Source organism: Corylus avellana, chromosome 11 (assembly GCF_965113065.1).
Source record: "Corylus avellana chromosome 11, dhCorAvel1.hap1.2, whole genome shotgun sequence".
Lineage (NCBI taxonomy): Eukaryota > Viridiplantae > Streptophyta > Magnoliopsida > Fagales > Betulaceae > Corylus > Corylus avellana.
The window spans coordinates 1,717,083-1,735,117 of NC_142500.1; the positions used below are offsets into that span (position 1 = coordinate 1,717,083).

General features: G+C 32.5%; 2 protein-coding genes across 2 annotated transcripts; both read right to left on the reverse strand.

Moving 5' to 3' along the window:
• Positions 1–1,201: 1,201 nt before the first annotated feature.
• On the reverse strand, positions 1,202–5,286 carry ATMND1 (Mnd1 family protein). Its single transcript, XM_059577204.2, has 10 exons — positions 5,155–5,286; positions 4,285–4,365; positions 3,793–3,909; positions 3,554–3,592; positions 2,811–2,918; positions 2,664–2,726; positions 2,470–2,521; positions 2,296–2,340; positions 2,098–2,177; positions 1,202–1,618 (listed from the first exon to the last, which is right to left on the reverse strand). Exons 1-10 carry the CDS (start codon positions 5,155–5,157, stop codon positions 1,550–1,552), a joined length of 657 nt encoding a protein of 218 aa, XP_059433187.2. The 5' UTR covers positions 5,158–5,286; the 3' UTR covers positions 1,202–1,549.
• A 5,525-nt stretch (positions 5,287–10,811) lies between these two features.
• Positions 10,812–12,229, reverse strand: LOC132166119 (transcription factor MYB80). The gene is made up of 3 exons (XM_059576884.2): positions 11,976–12,229; positions 11,747–11,876; positions 10,812–11,607 (listed from the first exon to the last, which is right to left on the reverse strand). The coding sequence occupies exons 1-3, from the start codon at positions 12,109–12,111 to the stop codon at positions 11,037–11,039; spliced, it is 837 nt and encodes a 278-aa protein (XP_059432867.1). The 5' UTR covers positions 12,112–12,229; the 3' UTR covers positions 10,812–11,036.
• Positions 12,230–18,035: the final 5,806 nt, after the last annotated feature.

Consider the following 18,035-nt stretch of genomic DNA (forward strand, 5'->3'; position numbering starts at 1 on the left):
GCGCCGGCACAGGCTCAGGCACAAGGCTCTGGCTATGGATGGAAGGTGCAACCACTGCCAAAACAAGCGCAAAAACTGCCATTACTGAAAACTCAACTCTCAACATCTCCATTGTACTTGAATCCGAAACCCCTGTTTTTTTTTTTTTTTTTTTTTTTTTCTTTTTTCAATGAAAATTCCCTCTGCCTCCAATGGGGTTTGAGGGAGCTTTTGGGATTATAAAGAGCCAAAGAGGAACAGAGAGAGAATCCCAAGGCTCAAAGAGAATCTTCAGAAATTAGCAGGCCACTCTGGTTTATAATTGCTGTTAAGATAACGGGGATTTTAGACGCATATTTGGACCGTTGATTTATGCCACGTGTACGGGCAATGGCAGGTGCACCTTCACATTCCAGCTGTGTACAGAGAGGATCTCGTCCAATCAATGACCATTCCTTCTACTTTACCACGGCCACATGCAAGGATGATTTGAGTTGTGGAATATTCTCAATCATTTTGAATTTTATATGATAGATTTCCCAAATTCAAAATTTCAAAGATTATTGTGCCGTTACTTTTGGACGGTGACCGTTGGCTTGGTCTCACAATCCAGAAATCAGCAAGAAAGGGGCCATATAAGTCCACTTGCATTTTGAAATTTGAGATCCTATAAAATTTTAAGGATGATCAAGTTGATGATTTGGGCAGTGGCATTGGCTTTGGCCTCAGATTTCAGAACGGGGCCTCATGCCACCTAAATTAGGGATGACTACATAATTGGTCCGATAAATTATTTTTCTTCCAAATTTCGCTAAAAATGAAATTCTTGTAACCTAATCTATTAAATTAACATTTGTATTTAAAAAAACACGTAATTCTAAAAAATGCATGTGATATGTTAATCTTATTACTCAAATGACAAGTAACAGTTTTATAGATTGGTTTGGAAGAAGACTTTGTCCTAATTAGACTTCTTGATATTATCTTGCTTCCTAATATAATCATAGATTTGATTTGATGATATAAGATATCAACACTACTTAGAATGGCAATGGAATTGACATGAATACTAGACCTATTTATCATACTTGATAAACAAAGGGTATGCCACAGATGCTACTGAGAGGTTGGGAGGACGACAGTCTTAAAAGAAATTGAGATACGAAGAAATTCTGCAATCGAAGTGCTAAGCTATGTGAGTACTCATTAGAACTTTTTAACTTTCTTTTCTCACCTACACAGAGAAGAATCCCATCAATGTAGAATGATACTCATTTTCTTTACGAGGTTTAAGAGCACAGGCGAGTCTGCCATTGGAAACAAGACATTTCCCATCCAATCAAACATTTACAGGAATCAAACATTATATCTTTCAGTCAAGCATCAACCCTATTTTTAGCTCAGAATTATAGTTTCAGAAACCTTTAACCAACATACCAGCACTTGCTTATAGGTAGGAAGGGGTCGCAGGGCTGGATGTCAATTTGTTCAAAATAGTTGCGTGAAATTACTTTAGAGAAATATAAGAGCCATTCATCACTGCCTTAGGAGTTCAATTGGCTTCAAGCATCTAATCAACAACTGAGCTGAGTGGAACTGCTGATAACTCCAGATAATCAAAATCATCAGTTATTCCAACCTGCATATAGATTTACAAGCAAGACAACCAAGAAAAGAGAGAAACCCATCAAAAAGGTTATTAGCCTCAAGCACATGGTCACAACCGCCATTAATAATAATAAAAAGTCATTATCCCTTAAAAATATGGGCATATTCTCATTTCAGTCTAATGAATGAGGAATGACCAGAACAAAAAGGTGTATGATTTTTATTGTTTATATATATATTCAGTTTGACATGCAGCATGCATTGATGCATTCAGAAAGCTATATGTTTCCGTTGGCTCCATTTTTCATTTATGAGAAGAAAGTTCCAAGATGAATTATTGAATTTTGATGAACAAACCCTGTGGAGTAATTGGGTCAGAATAATAACTATAAGCTTATCGCCCAAATTAAATATGTTCGAGTATATATGTCCATATAGCACCAGGATCCAACACCAAAGGGGCGATGGTAGATTTATTTGTCTGCACCGTTTTCAAGCATATAGATATACCTCCTTGTACAGGTTTTCAAGCTGCTCTTTGGCCTGAGGAAAGTTGTTTGAACACCACTGCCGCAATGTGAAGATGTTCTCTGAGGAGTTTTAGCCCACAGCAATTCAAAAGAAAGATCTTCGTTAGAGTTCACCATCTATGGGAAACAAACACTTCCCAGCAGGGAAAAAAAAGGAACATATGAATAGAAGGTAAACCTGTCCATCTGTTAGCTGCTGCATGGGCAACTTCAATCGCTTCCTCTGCCAATGTTTTAATTAATCAGTATGTATAATATCAAGCATCAATCAGTTATGTTAATTCCTAGATTTGACAAAGGTGAAAATATACTATAGTTTAAGCATCGCACGAGAATATAAGCATTTCTTAACTCTTTGCTTCGTATGCAGCTGGATCATTATCTGCATACTGTCCCATCTCATCCTGAAAACGTACATGAATTTTAATCAGACCCATCAAAAAATCGTACAGGAAATTTTTTTTTTTTTTTTTTGATACCTACAAAAATAAAAAATAAAAAAACTCATGTTTCTCGATGCATTGCAAAGGAGCAGGACAAACCAACCTTCAGCATATTATGCTTTTGCTCGATGGCTTTTAGCTCAGCTAAGGCCTCCTCCCGTTCATCCTGGGTAAAGCTTTCAAGTCAGATGTACAAGGAAGTAACACTTCATCCTTAACCTTAAAAAGATACGGGATGAAGTGGACTTACAGATTCCTCTCGTCCCTTCTTTAATGCATCACACTGGTCAACTAGTTCTGCATGCCTCTTCTTACTGCTTTGGAGATCAGATTCAAGTTTCTGACAGACACTCCTCAGCTGGTCAACAATATTGGCATAGTTAGAACATAGATGAAGTTAAATCCACATGTTATACAACATTGAGGTTAACATGTACTCCAAGTGCCGCACTAGCACCCATGGATTACATGCACTGCCACTCATTTTGGTTTCACACAGTAGTTCCTTGGCTTTCCTATACATCCTCTCCCTCCTTTACCTCTCCATAATTGGTGCTCCCTTTTGCCTATGGAGACAACTAGATCCGATATCCCTGAGAGCATTAATCATAGGGCACCTCCCTCGCTGGACATTGAAGTAGAGCTCCTCTTCAGTAACTTTAATCCAGTTGACCCCAGTACAATCTTTCCTACTCTACTAAGTTTTCTTGCCATTGCAATTGGAGATTTTCCAAGCATTGGGCCCTTAGACTATCTCAAAAATTGCCGTTTTTGATGGACCCCTTTTTTAGGGCAATGTGCTAGAAGCCATTGGGCCGAGCCAATTATTTGGTTAATTCCCAGGGTGTATTTTTGTGTTTTATAGGGTGCTATTCTAACTGTATTGGGGTGATTGTTAGTGTCCCCCACCCACTCCTTGTGTACTTGTTCTTTTTATGTTTAATGTAATCTTTCTATGGGAAGAAAAAAAAAAGTAATACATTAAAACATCACCTGATTTCCAGCGCAACTAGGAAAGCTCCAAAAGTACACCTGAGATTTCAAAAATATGAGTACTGTAAAATGCAGGGATAAATCAGTATGTGTAATGTAATAATATATCTTTGACAGTTGTTTAGAATAAATTAGTCTTCAAACTTCAAGTGGATGCAAGATATCTCAAGCAATCTACCACAGAGCTGCGTAGAGAAATGAAACTTCATTTCAAAAACCATCTAAGAATGCTTACTTACAGAAGTTCCTATCTTCTCTTTTAAAACAAGGTCATCATCCACTAAACTTTGGACAACATCTTTCACAGACTGAGAAATCACACCTTTCCTGGGGCCCGACTTCTCAAGCTCCTTGAGCTGAAATCATTAAAAAAAAGAAGGTATAAATGTGGCAATTTTCTCAGCAGAACGGTATGCAAAAAATCAACTTGAGTTATAAAAGCCTGTAAGAACACTGTAAGGGACTGAAGCAGGAAAGTAAGAAGATTGTCGAATTATTCAACAGGAAGTTCAAAATCAACCCAATAAAGACGAGCTTTTCCATCCTTTGGTGGTCAACCTTGCTATATAAGTGACAAAGTACTGATGAGCCTAACAAAGTCCGAAAGAAAGGGGACATTGTGTTTGTAAAGATCATTGAAATATAAATGCTCTTCTTCTTGTACATTAATATAATCCTCTAAAACAACATTAGGAGTAAATTCAAAATCCCTAACAGCACAGCATACTCACAAGGAAGAAGTCTTGAGACTCATAAAATATTTGAAGCATCTTCTCACGCTTCTCTTCCAAAGAAAGACCCCGTTTCTTAGACTGTGCCACGAATCAAGAAGCGTCCATCAAATATACCATCATGGGTAGCGAAATAAAAAAGTTACCGTAACATATTGCCAAAAGATATATATATATATATATATAAAGAAAGAATGGTAGAACCAGCACAAACAATTAGCAAATGACATGATAAAAACATATTAGTCCTGAAATGAGAAATCATTTTCACAAACAAGGAGGGGGCACTCTCATATCGTTGTCAGCTTGACCTCTTTTTCCCTTTTTTTTTTTTTTTTTTTGCACGCAACCTAGAATCTGATAACAAACATTGCAATATAGCCTCAACGAATTTACGAAAGGGCTAAGGAGGAAAAACATGAAAAAAGAAGAAGCTATATGCAATTAAATTCCCCTATCCCTACGTTTGGCTGCCGAGAAAATCTCTTAAGGCAAATCTAAATTTAATTTACTTTCCAAAAAAAGCACAATAATAGAAACGCCGAATAGTTGTATCAGAGTCATACAAGTAACAACATGGTTTGCTGGTGATTTTCTCAGCAACCAAACAGAGCAACAATGCTAGGGTACATAAGTAAATTACACAGACCATAACCTAATCGCATCAAATAATTAAGTTCTGACTTGATAGGAAAAGTCCACCAAAAGCACAAAAATTAAAATACACCAAATCATCCTCGCAAAGACAAAAATAAAAGAAAACAAAAATTCAAAGAGTAGCTTAGAAAAACGATACATATAAGATGGTCGCAATTAGATCTATGAAACAGAGAGAACAAAATTAGGGTTTGAAGGGACTGATTGGCATACCATTTGAAACGAACCGTTTTGCGAAGAAGACGATGAAGGCTGGCCAAAGCTCAGAGAGAAAAGAATGTCGAAGAAGGCTCCAAAGGGTGTGAAATGAGAAATGTGGGATGTGAACGTTCTGATTAGGCGCGAAAGCTTTCTGTTTTCGAAGTCATTGAACGTCGTCGTATGGCCAAATGCCAATGGTTCTAGGCACTGGCGATCAGTATCTCTCTACTTCATGGTTCAATTAAATTTTTATTTTGCATATTTAATAATCTATATATTATAAATTATTCATATTCTCCTGTTGTTTTTGTTTGGCAAAACTTCACAAAATTCTCGGAACTTTCACACGTTTTGACATTATTTTTTCAATGTTCAAAAATTTTTTAATTTAGGATATCGAACTTTCAATTTTTTGTAATGTCTCATCCCGTAAGTATTTTCGTTAAATCTTGTCAAAAAAATTTCAAAATATTCATATTTTTTATTATAAAAAAATAAAATAAAAACTTACAAAGATTCAGGCGTTGTTCAGGATTTAACTAAATTTGCAAAAATACCCCTGCCTAAATCTTTGCAATTTTTTTTAAAAAAATTCATTAAAACAAAAAAATTGTATTTCAAAAATTTTGACAAAATTTAACGGAATATTAACGGATGAAGGACGCAAAAAATTGAAAGCTTGATACTGTAAATTTAGAGTTTTTGAACATTAAATAAGTAATTTCAAAACACGTGAAAATTTAAAAATATCTTGTGAAGTTTCCACTTGTTGTTTCGTTTGGTAAAGTAGTTTCCTAGTCAATAATAACAAATTTCTCACGTAAGTAATGAGTCACTTACAAAACAATAAGAGAACTATCAAAGTAGCATTGGGACCAGGATAGCTAATGAGCCTTCGATGGTTATTTTTATGTTGGGCTATAATTATGAAGAGAAGAAATTAAAGAATATGCTAGACTTTATGAAAGGATATTCCTATACTTTAGGGCTCTCTTGAAGCTTTTTAAGCTGATGTAATAGTGAGCCTTTAATTTAAGGGAGTCTTAGACCTTGCCCCTATGCGGCTATGCCCTATGTTTAATTATTTTTTACACCCATCATGAGTAAAACAGTCGTGAAAAATAAGTAATTCACAGGAAATGTATCGAAATATAGGCCCACTTTTGCAATAGAAAAAATCATTGTTATTGATATCCATATTAATTCTTGGAGGTTTTTTCTATTCACCCCTTGACTTATAACTAGAATTAGAAAAATGGCATTTTAATTTGGAGAAGTGCAAATAAATACATGAATAAAACAAATAAACAAGGCTGTATGTTTTGACTTGACTACAACTAAGTAATTAACGTTGTTGAAGCTGAGAAGTGAGAACTATCAACGACAAATTTCTGTTAGTTTAATTTCGTTAAGATTAAAAGATAGTAAACGTAGTGAGCTTGTGGAAGCAACAATAAAATAATTATAGCTTCAATAATTGTACTGCATGTCACCTTCATGTCTATATAAAGTAATATGCTTACGGGTCAAAAGTGATAAGGTGTTACCCATAATTATTTATATGTTTAGATGCAATACATTTATATACTAGTCAAATGTTATTTTTGAATTGTAAACTTAGGCTCTATTTGTTTCGATAGGAATTTTTAACAACATCATTTTTTTTTAAAAAAAGAGTTCTTTTCCACCTTTTGCTTATATGAAAAATGAGCAACGACGGAAAATAGTCATAGACTTTTGGCAGTTTGAGAATTTTCAACCAAATCATATTTTAGAAAAAATGAGTTTCCAAAAAATATTTTTCAGTATTTAGCTCATAAGGAAAATAAGCAACAACGAAAAACAGCTGTAAACTTCTGGTGGTTTGAGAATAAGAAACTCAAACTTGGAAAGTGGTTTACAAAATTTAAAAATAATAAGTATTTTTCGAAACTAAATAAGTTTTTTTGGTCAAACTGAATATTGAAAAATGCATAAAATATTTTCTATAAAATATTTACACAAAAACAAATAGAGCTTTAAGTGAAAATGTAGCTGCATTTAGCTACTTATTTTAGTCAAAATTTAAGTGTTTTGAGAAAGTTGATAGTTAAAATTGAAATTAATTTTTTTTTTTTTAAAAAAAAAAAAAGCACCTTTTTTAGATAAAATGGAAAAGAAATTTTGCTGAGATGTGAGTTAAAATTGATAGAATTTCTTGAAACTATAAATTCGTTGGTAAGGTTACTTTCAAAAAATAAAAAATAAATAAAAACCGTACAAAACACTTCTCATCTTTATATCTCATTAAAATATTTTTTCAAATCAGAACCAAAAAAAAAAAAAAAAAAAAAAAAAAAAAAAAAAAAATTGTTAAAATTATTATCAAACCTACCCAAATGAACACTTGAGTCAGAGCACGTGGCAGTGCCCTTTCAAGAGAGACCCTGGTGGATTGATATATCCATAGAAGGCTTAATTTTCAACTGTGTATAAATTTGAATGACAATAAGTCAAGAGGGGCATGCTTATTAACCCTGAAGTCAAAGGGAAATTTTTTTATTTTTTAACATATTTGCAAAAGGGAGGAAAAGATGTGAGAAGAATTCGAGCTAATAACTTCTGCTTCATACAGATAATCTTTTTACAGTGATCTACCCTTAAAGACGAGTAGACATATTCTGTTGTTATCGTACACAACAATAATAAATAATATGAAATCAAAAAGAGAGAGAGTTGATACACAAATTTACGTGGTTGGACAAGGTGCCTATATTTACAGAGAGTGCGGCTATATTTTACTATTAATGATTAAGGGTTACAACTTAACATATATATAAGAAAACCCTAATTGTATGGACGTATTTTAAAAAATTTCGCTCCAACTACTTGGCTGAGTACTTGTATTCCAATATTATTTTTTATGCCTGAGAGAATATGAGCCACTAATTTTGACAGGTTCAAATGTTCTTAATTGGGATGCCCAAGAAATTTCAAGGAAGGTGATTAGGTGAAGGAAGAGTGATTAAAGAGAAAGGGTAGAGGAGGAGGAGGAGGAGGAGGAGGAGGAGGACAGGCTATGAAACCGATGGTTTTGAATTGGTGTGAACATTGAACGGATAAGTGGTCCCCCAGGCCACATATTCAAAAAGCAGTTTTGTAGGTCTAAGCAAAAGGCTTTAATAGGCGTCAAATTTCATATTATAATGCCCACCAAGGACCCTAATTTCTAGATTAGGATCCTCCCCACAGTCCATTTTGACTTCTCTCACTCTTTAAATGTCGTTCAAACTCACGACTCTTCCATGAGCAACTTTTGAAAATGCTTCGCCCACGACCTTGACCTATAAGAGTAATAGCAATAGATGATTTATGGATCCTGTTATTAAAATAATAGTATGTATATTATAATTTAATCAACGGTCAAGATTGAATCTTAAAGTTGACTTATTTTTAAAAGCTTTTAATAAGAGAGAAAAAATGAAAAGAGATTTTGAGAAATTTAATCTTGACCGTTGATTAAACTACAATAACAGCATGTAAGCCGAATCTATGTTTTATATGCTTTTTTTTTTCTTTTCTTTTTTTTTTTATGTATAGGGAAAATTTCAAAAAAATCATAAAAATCTACTAATTACATCAGATTCCCTACATTTAACCAACCCTCAAGTGTAAAAAAAATAATATTTTATGTATACGTATGGAACTTGAATTTTGTAAAAAAAATAATATTTTAATAGCATAAGGAAAGGTAAGAGAAGTTATTGTGAAATATATTTTCATAAATAAGCAAAAAGTAGTTTTGTGCCATAAACTTAAGGAAAATCAAAGCGAGGATACTGCTAGTGCTCTAAGAGAATGCTGCCACCACCACAACAATCTTTTTTTAAGGGTTTTTTTTTTTTCCTTTAAAAAAATAATAATAATTTTGAGTATTTTGTGTTTAAGAAACACTTCGTGTACTTTTAAGTAGTTACTTACTGATATAATAATGAAAATCAATATTAAATTTTGGACGGATTAATATGTATATTTCACATCAATAGTAATTTTCACTGCCACATTAAGAAAGTAAGCATTTGAAAGAAAGCACTCTCCTTTTATGTTTTACGTTCTTAATGTTTTTGTTTTAAAAAAAACAAATAATAACAAATAAAGCTGTTCTCATTGGAGAGAAGGAATTGGTATTGCCTTTTGGTTGTTATTTTTTGGACTGTAATTTTTAATTTGGGTACGTTGTTAGAGAGCGCTCCTTTTTTTTTTTTTTTTTTTTCGGTGTTTTGATTTATTGTAACCCTTTTATAAATTGCTTAAAGAAAAAAAAATATTAATAATAAATAAAAAGTAAAAGATAGTCGTTTATAGGATTAGTCGTCTCAGATGAATGTGCAGACCAATAGTCAGTAGGAAGAGAAGGAATCTGATAAATTTTTATTGCTCTATCATTGATCGTAAGACCAGAACCCTTGCATATATATATATATATATATATATATATATATATACTATTCAACATTTCAAATTGTATATATATATATATATACTTTGGCAGATGTCCTTTTGCTTGTCAGTCAAAGATATTTTTTATAAACTTTGAATTCATGTGGATGATCAATATTGACCCTCTTAGAAGTACACTGAAATTTCTGATAAATACTTGTCTAAAATCCAGTTGAGAGAATTTAGAGTGCGTTTGGCCCCATTTCAAAGACCGTGTATTTTATTACCGGTAACCTTTTCTCGTATTTAATTAAAAAAAAAAAAAGACGGTTCGTTTTTAAACAAAATCGTGTTTTTATTAACTACATTTTAAAATTGTTATTTTTAAAAAAACTGCCAAACCAAACAGATTTTTCTCCTGCTGGTATAAGTAAATAGACTTATACACCATTAATTAAATTTATTAAGACCAACGTATACACCATGATATCACACCTTAAAAGGCCATTTATGGCTGCGTTGTGATATTGCAGCTACTCCTACTCGTATTTAAAATATTAATGATGATGCATATGATTTTGGATACTACTTCAATGGAAATTTAGTAGAAGCAGAAGCAGATGAACACTGTATATGCAGGAGCAACCTTAATTAAAGATCAAAATGAGGTTGGTCGGTCAGTCCATCACCCTGAAATTACTGGCATATATTCATGAAACAGGTGTAACTAAAAAAGAGGTGTAAAGTAAAGGGCATCCATCGTTGAAAGGTGCATTCATGTCGACCATGAAAGCTTGCAACCAAATGATACATGAGTTCAGAGCCACGTTATTCAGTGCTTTACCATATAAAATTGTAGAAAAAAAAAAAAAAAATCATCTAATTTATGTTGTCATTCTAACACGACTAGTTAAGTTAGAATTAACTGGCTAATTTTTTTGACCCTCATAAAAAGCTCGTGAGTACCTTTATAATATTCTATTTATTTTATCTGAACCGTGATACACAGCAGACAGCGTGCATGGCACGCCGTGTGCTGTTTTATTTCACCCATTTTATCAGGGTTATTGTCTTTGGGTTTTGTCAGATGGAGACATATTCTTCGTCTTTGAATTGGCTAGGCAATGCAACTTTCGTGACCACTGACCAGTCAGAAGCAAACAAGGTTTGATGACCACATCCTTCACGTTCATGAATTTACACAGGACAATTAAACAAACTTGATATTAAAAAGAATAAAGAGAGTAGGAAACAGTAAACAGAACACCCACATGACTTTTCTTTAATATATATACAATCAGCTCGATCACATGTTCATTAGTTTAAAATTTAACTTACATTGAATATTTCAACAAAACACCCCCCATGCACCCCCTAAAAATCCATCTAAGAAGCTACTAATTCTATCTTATTTTTCCAATGTTCTTGATCCATGGTCAGTTTGTAACATTTTGAGAGGTTAATGTTGAGAAGTATCACCCAGCAAAGTAACCCAGTGGGGAGTTCCCTAGGAGTGGGGCAAAATCTCTACTATCTTCCTGAAATTCAAAACCATTAAGAAAGTTATTATCTTCATCATCAAGGGGAAAAACTCCTCCTTCCTCTTTGAAACCTCCATTAATGCCGGACCACAGGCTGCAACTGTTGTCCAAATTCGCTAAAGCAGATGAAGTTGAAACACCCGAAACATCCTGAGACGATGATGTTATGCTGTAATCTGAAACTTGAATAGGCTTCGAAACAGGGGATAATAGTGTACAGTTTTGCATATAAACTTGCATAGGCATTAATGTGCTGGAATTTGTGTCAAAAGAAGCTGAATTCCCACAATCATAGGGCTCTAGTTTGGGGTTAATTGAAGCCGAAATCTCTGCCAAGTTGAGATAACCAATATTTTTAGTAGTCTCACTGTTGTTGTCGATGGTGGCAGACATGGGACAAGAAGAATTTCCTGCCATTAACAGCTTTTTCTTCAGCTTTGTGTTCCAGTAGTTCTTAATATCATTGTCTGTTCTACCGGGGAGTTGGGAAGCTATAACAGACCACCTAATCCAAAAAAAAAAAAAAAAAAAAAAAAAAAAAACAGAGTATTTTCATAAAAAAATATAACAAAAATCTTAATAAATAAATAAATAAAAAACAGTAAGAAGACATGAAAGATGTACGTCAAGATGAATCAACTTGCCTGCTTCCAATGGTACCATAGAGAGTGCAGATAATCACGTCTTCCTCCTCAGTGAAACCTCCACGCTTGATGTCTGGCCTTAGATAATTTAGCCATCTCAGCCGACAACTCTTGCCGCAGCGTTTAAGGCCTAGAGCATAGGAAAACCATCGTCAAACGACAACAAAGAGATGGGTTTTACAGTGTTTTTTTCAAAAGGAAGAAGAATATTGAGTGGGAAAAGAGAGACCTGCTTTGTGAGGCAAAGCAATCCAATTGCCACCGGTGCCATGTTTTTCGAGGTACTTCTTTAGAGTGGCATCTTCATCAGGGGACCATGGCCCTTTTTTCACGCTAGCTTTGTCACAGCAAGGAGCTCTGCCCATGGCCAACTCACTGGTCACTAAAATCAACAGCAGCGAAAATAAAAGCTCAGAGAGAGAGAGAGAGAAGACAATAAGGTTTTGGAGAAAGATAAGAAGAGCTTTAGAAAGCTTGACTTAGTCTGACTCTAATTTAAGCCTTTTCCATCCATATTTCAAACCACCTTGTTGGCTTTTATTTTGGGTTAAGAGGGAGGGGCCCAGTCAATGTGTGTGCTTCAGGCAGCACGCAGGTTTCATGCTTTTCCTCTCAAATAGTTTGAAAACGTGATGGAGAACAAATTTTTATATAAAAAAATTTTGAAAAGTGTAGCATTTGCTTATGTTATGTGCATGAATAAATCCAATATTACAAAGTAATTGCAATACTAAATGTACAATTAATATAGTTGGACTCAAATTCAATCAAAATTAATTCCTACCTTTTTTTAGGGTTCTAATTTCGATAATTAATTTTTACTTATTTATTTTATTTTGATTTTAAATAAATCATCATTTTGTGAGCTAGTTGAACCAATTAAAAATATCTTAAGTCTTCAAGAAGTAGCGCAATCGGCTGAAGACAATGTTTTATAAAGCCGAGGTCACTAGATCGAATATTCCTTTTCACTATTCCTTCCCTTGTACGGACATATAAAAAAATCTTAAGTTGGACCACTAAGTTAATGATGCGTGGCTGATGTCACACATGCCGCGTCAATTATACGCTCCACATGATAAAATTACCCTAAATTACAAATTTAGCATTTAAAAAAATATATATAAAAAATGAGAGTTCATTCTCACAAGTCACAACAGGGGTGGTAGGTCACCCTTTTTGGTGAAGGGCGGCAGGCGGCTGCCCCTAGTTGCTGAAGGTTGCTGACCTTTTTTTTTTTTTTTTTTTTCAATTTAGCCCCTCAAAGACTAATTTTATTAGAGCGGAGGCAAAATTTGTCAATAACAAATCCCTTTTGCAACTGGAGTGGGAATAGAATTTATGTCGCTTCCACAAAGCCTTAGAAATCCTAAAAGTACACTCCATTTCACTTAGGGCATGTTTAGAATTGCTTTTGAGGGGTTTAAAAGTGTTTTTTATACTCAAAAAGTTCGTTTGAAAAAAATATTTGTTTGGTAAAAAAATTAAAAGCGCTTTTAAGGGTCTAAAAAGCCTAAAAAATAGCAAAAAAGCACTGAAACTTTTGTCAAAAAGCTTCTTTTTTTTTTACTTAAATGGTGTTTGAGAAATAGTTTTTTTGACCATCAAAAGCATTTTCAATCTCTCTTATGAAACATGTATTGTTTTTTTAAAACAAACTTTTTGAATATTAAATATACTTTTAGACCACTCAAACTCACATCTAAACATACCCTAATAATAAGGTGGTAGCTAGGGAAAAATATAAAATATAGGTATAACTATACAAAGGTCCATAACATTAAAAAAAAAAAAAAAAAAAAGGAAAAAATATCTTCTTTTTATTCTTTTTCTTTTTCGGTCTTATGTCAATTTTTTAGTTTGTTATGTGTGAAAAAAGTTCTAAGGCGCCCTATTTCTTAGCTTTTTTTTTTAATAACTTTTTATAAAATAATGCTAAAAATCTGACTTTTATCTTCAAAGATGACATGACTTTTAAAATTATCATTAAATTTAAAATAAATCACTATTAAATTTTATTTTAATAGTAATTTAATAATAAAATAAAATAAAATTCGTGCTTATAAAATTTCTGGTTTATATAATTCCAACCCTCCATGGTGGCAAGGTACAAAACTTGGGTTTGTCGCTATACTTATCACCATTAAAGGGTGTGGAACCTACCTTGACCCCACATTAAACCAAAAAACAAAAGGGCTTGGAAAACAAAAAATGCCCCCTTTTTTATTTCCCTCCGGAGTGGAAAAAGCCAAGAATTTTTTGTTTTTTGATCCTCAAGCCTCAATCTCAAGTTTCTCATATTCTCAAGTTTAGGTTTGCTTTCTTGTCCCATTAGTTTATTTTGTCCAAGTCTCGTCTTTGTTTGTCAAAGGCCAAAACATGGCTCGATATTGTTCTTTAATTTTTTTAATTCTCAACATTCCTACTTTTTATATCACATCAATCATTTTTTACTAACATTTAAATAAATAAAATATATATTTTGTAGTGGTTTTTTTTTTTTTCCTTTACTTTTCATATCAATTAAATATTCTTACCCTTTCTTTTTCCTTTACATAAACCACTTTCAACTACAGCAAATCACATTCTGGGTTTGATCCGCTGCACTCTGCACATTGCTGCAAGTCACGATCACCGACATAATCGTTCGAATTTGATTTTGTAGTAACATTGTTTGGAACTTGAAAAGAATAAGAGTGCATTGGTGATTGCGATTTCGCAAAAATAATTTGTGTTTTTAGAAGATATCGTAAAATATAAGGCGTTTGACTTACACTTTAAAAAGCATTTAATGTAAAATAAGAAGAATAAAAAATCTGTAATTTCTATAAGCAGGTTAAAGGTTGTTTATTTGAAAATGCTCGAATTTAAACCAAAATCACAATTTTGCAAAATAAATATTTGATAAAAAAAAAAAAAGTTTTTTAATATGTTTTACCAAACATTTTTGCGATTTTAAAAACACAATTTTTAAAATTGCATTTATTAAAATCCGTTATCACAAAGACCCTAAGAAAAGTAAAGAATAATGAGTTTTTACAGCTTATGGGGTCTTCTTGAAAAATGAGACATTTTCATGTGCTGGGGTCTTCTTAAAAAATGGACATTTTCATGCTTTGAAAGCAAGCTGAGACGGACTGAATGAGAAATTTGATGGGATTTAGAATAGATGGAGCTAATTAAACATACTTGGTTATACTTTGTTACATCATATTGATTGGTTTATGATGTTGTCTAGGCATGGGCATGGGCCTTCCATGTTTTCCATACGTCTTTATCTAGGTTGACTTCGGTGTGGGTTAATTATAAAAATAAAATAAAAATAAATAAAAATAAAAATAAAAATAAAATTGGGTAGAAGTCGGTGTGAGAAGGTTAATGTAAAGAGAAACCGCAGGTGAGGGAGGTTTACTGTTGGAGTCTGTAGACGTACACGCGTGTAGTGTATTTTGTCTCACCGTTGGTTTGTTTGATTAAGCACTATTTAGAAAGTTTGAGAGGGTTTAGTTATAGAGGAATGATACGGCCCAACTTGGGGCAATTTAGGGCCAACTTTTTTCTTAATTTTTAATTAAAAAAATTAAAATTAAAAATTAAAAATTAAAAATTAAAAAAGTTTTTGAAGCAATAATAAAAAAATTGGTCATTATTATGAATAAAAATATAATTTTTATTTTTTTTTTAAAATACCAAATAAAAGAATGACCAAAATAAAAATTATTGCTTCAGAAATTTTTTTTTTATTTTTTATTTTGTTATTTTTTAAATTAAAAAATAAAGCAAAAGTTGGTCCCAAGTTGGGCAAAACAGTTGGGTCTTTAGCAATGTCCTTAGTTATAATGTTATGTTTGATATGATTTTTTTTTTTTTTTTCTAATTTTTGATTTTTTGTGTTTTAGACGAAAATGTGTGTTGATGTCACATAAAGGTGAAATGATTTTTTTTTTTTTACTGAAAAGTGAAGAAAGTTTTTTTTTTTTTTTAGTATTTTTGATTTTTTTGAATGGAAAGGAGAAATGAGAAATGAGAGGTTTATTAGAGTTATGGTTGCTTTCTACACATATTGGGAAGTACATTTAGGGTTTCAATTGTTAAATTTTTTTATGATGAGATTGTTTATCTCTTATCAAGATCTTTGATGATCTATACTTTACAATTGAAACTAATAAAATAACATGTTGCATACCTCTCTCCATGATTGTTGCTTAATTGATGAAAACAATTCTGGCAATAAGAGGTAGATTCTCATTTCAACTTTGCACCTATGAGTGTCTCCTAATGGTTGGACCACACATTAATGTTGAAGGTAAGAACCCTAACCATCTTTTGTCTTGAATCGTAACCATCAATTTTTATTTTTTATTTTTGAAAATTAAGATGAATTATTTCATTGTCATGATTTAACGTTGTTATATCTAAGTTATCTAACTAAATGTAATAACATTAAATTATGTCCATGAAATGACTCATTTTTATTTCATTTCAAATTGAAAAGAATTGTATTCTCGTAGGAGAAAACCCTAATAATTTTCTTCTCCTATATATAATTACTCATATGTTTTTATTCTTTAGGCTCCCGTAAAACCTTAAGCTACTGTAAAACCCATATATATATATATATATATATATATATATATATATATATATATATATATATATATATATAAAGGTCCCTAAGAAATAGCTCAATCAATTGTGAATCACGCCTCATAAAGTGGACTACGTCTGTTCCTAAGAAATAGCTCAATCAATTGTGCACCACGCCTCATAAAGTGGACCACGTCTCAACATATATATATATATATATATATGTGTGTGTGTGTGTGTGTGTGTGTATGTACGCGCGTGTGGGACACATTCATTCATAGGGTTAAAAACTCCTAAAATCAATGTCAGTTTTGTTTTGTTTTGTTTTGTTTTTTTCTTTTTTGTTGGATGAGCTTTTATGGCGATCAAAGTGGGAATTTAATGTTGCGACATTAGAAGTAAGAGGTAGAAGTCACAATTTAGTGATAGTGCTCTGCCACTGGGAGTAGTCCCTACTAGAGCTAGAGCTATGGAGGCATAATGAATGGATTTCTTTTTCTGTTCTTCCCCTTTTTGCAAGCAACAATAATTGTTTCCATCATACCATTATTAGTCTTTTTTTTTTTTTTTTACTGTTTCCATCATACCATTATTAGTAATTTTTTTTTTTTTTTTGATATATCTATAGAAGAAGGGGGAGTAAGATTCGAACTAAAGACCTTCGCTTCATTAGGTGTGATCTCAGCAGATTGAACTACCTCTTGGGACACCATTATTAGCAATCTTATCAAAATAATTAAAAAACACATTTTTCTATTTTAATTGTCAATGTTTTTAAAGCATCCTAGTCGGCCTCACCTTTTTAACTACTTGCTTTCACTATTTTATTTAAATATTTGATTTCAAAAAATTTGTTATTCTTTTTTTAACATTTATATTTTTGAATGTTTGTATTTTTTTTATAATGGTCATATTTTTGAATATTTGTTTTATTCTAATTGTCATATTTTTAAAATTTTATATTTTTCAAACGGTCATATTTTTTTTAATTTTTTTTTTCCTAACGGTCATATTCTTCAAAAAATGACACATGCTTCCGCTATAAATAAGACTATAATATATCCTCTCCAATTATCATTCACCTCAACCAAGGTTTATTTTCCATTCAATATATGTTTTCTTTTTCTTTTGGTAAGCAAAAAGAGAGGAGAGAGAAAAACGATTTTAATCATTTTTTATTAATTTGGTGAGTGAACGGTACTCATTATCACTCACTATTTTTGTTTTTTCCACTTGAATAATGAGGCTGCTGCGGAGACATTTAGTGCATTTTTCATTAAATTGACTCATCAAAATAGCTAAAATTTAATTTTAGTGAGGCCGCTAATAATGCTACGATAGAAGTAATCATCCTTTGAAAATTCCGTAACTCTTCCTCCCAACCGAACCATGACAAAGAATCAAAACACAAAGCTTCCCTCTTTTGCAGAAAAAAAGTGTGTAAAAGCAAATGTGGAAACAAAGACCAACTACCCAAACAACTACAACTCCTGGAAAATGTCTTGGGCCCTAACTAGCTGGCTCCTAAGCATTTCTCACAGCAGCAGAAGATCTGCAGTCTGCATGCATGCAGGAGAAGAATGAACATGAAGAAAAGCAGAGGTTGCCTTTGCTTTTCTGTATATTATTTTCTGTCGCACAAAACAATAAGAATACGGAAATATTTTACCTTCAAATAAACGAAACCTAAGTTTAGGTTATT

What these genes read in the sequence shown, in the direction of transcription:
- ATMND1 (XM_059577204.2), bottom strand. An exon ending in CTAGTTGCGCTGGAAATCAG is followed by an intron (nt 2,919 to 3,553) that starts GTGATGTTTTAA and finishes ATTGTTGACCAG; the next exon opens with CTGAGGAGTGTCTGTCAGAA. An exon ending in AGAAGGGACGAGAGGAATCT is followed by an intron (nt 2,727 to 2,810) that starts GTAAGTCCACTT and finishes AGCTTTACCCAG; the next exon opens with GATGAACGGGAGGAGGCCTT.
- LOC132166119 (XM_059576884.2), bottom strand. Translation starts at nt 12,111, where the DNA reads ATGGGCAGAGCTCCTTGCTGTGACAAAGCTAGCGTGAAAAAAGGGCCA. An exon ending in TGCTTTGCCTCACAAAGCAG is followed by an intron (nt 11,877 to 11,975) that starts GTCTCTCTTTTC and finishes CCTATGCTCTAG; the next exon opens with GCCTTAAACGCTGCGGCAAG. An exon ending in TATGGTACCATTGGAAGCAG is followed by an intron (nt 11,608 to 11,746) that starts GCAAGTTGATTC and finishes TTTTTGGATTAG; the next exon opens with GTGGTCTGTTATAGCTTCCC.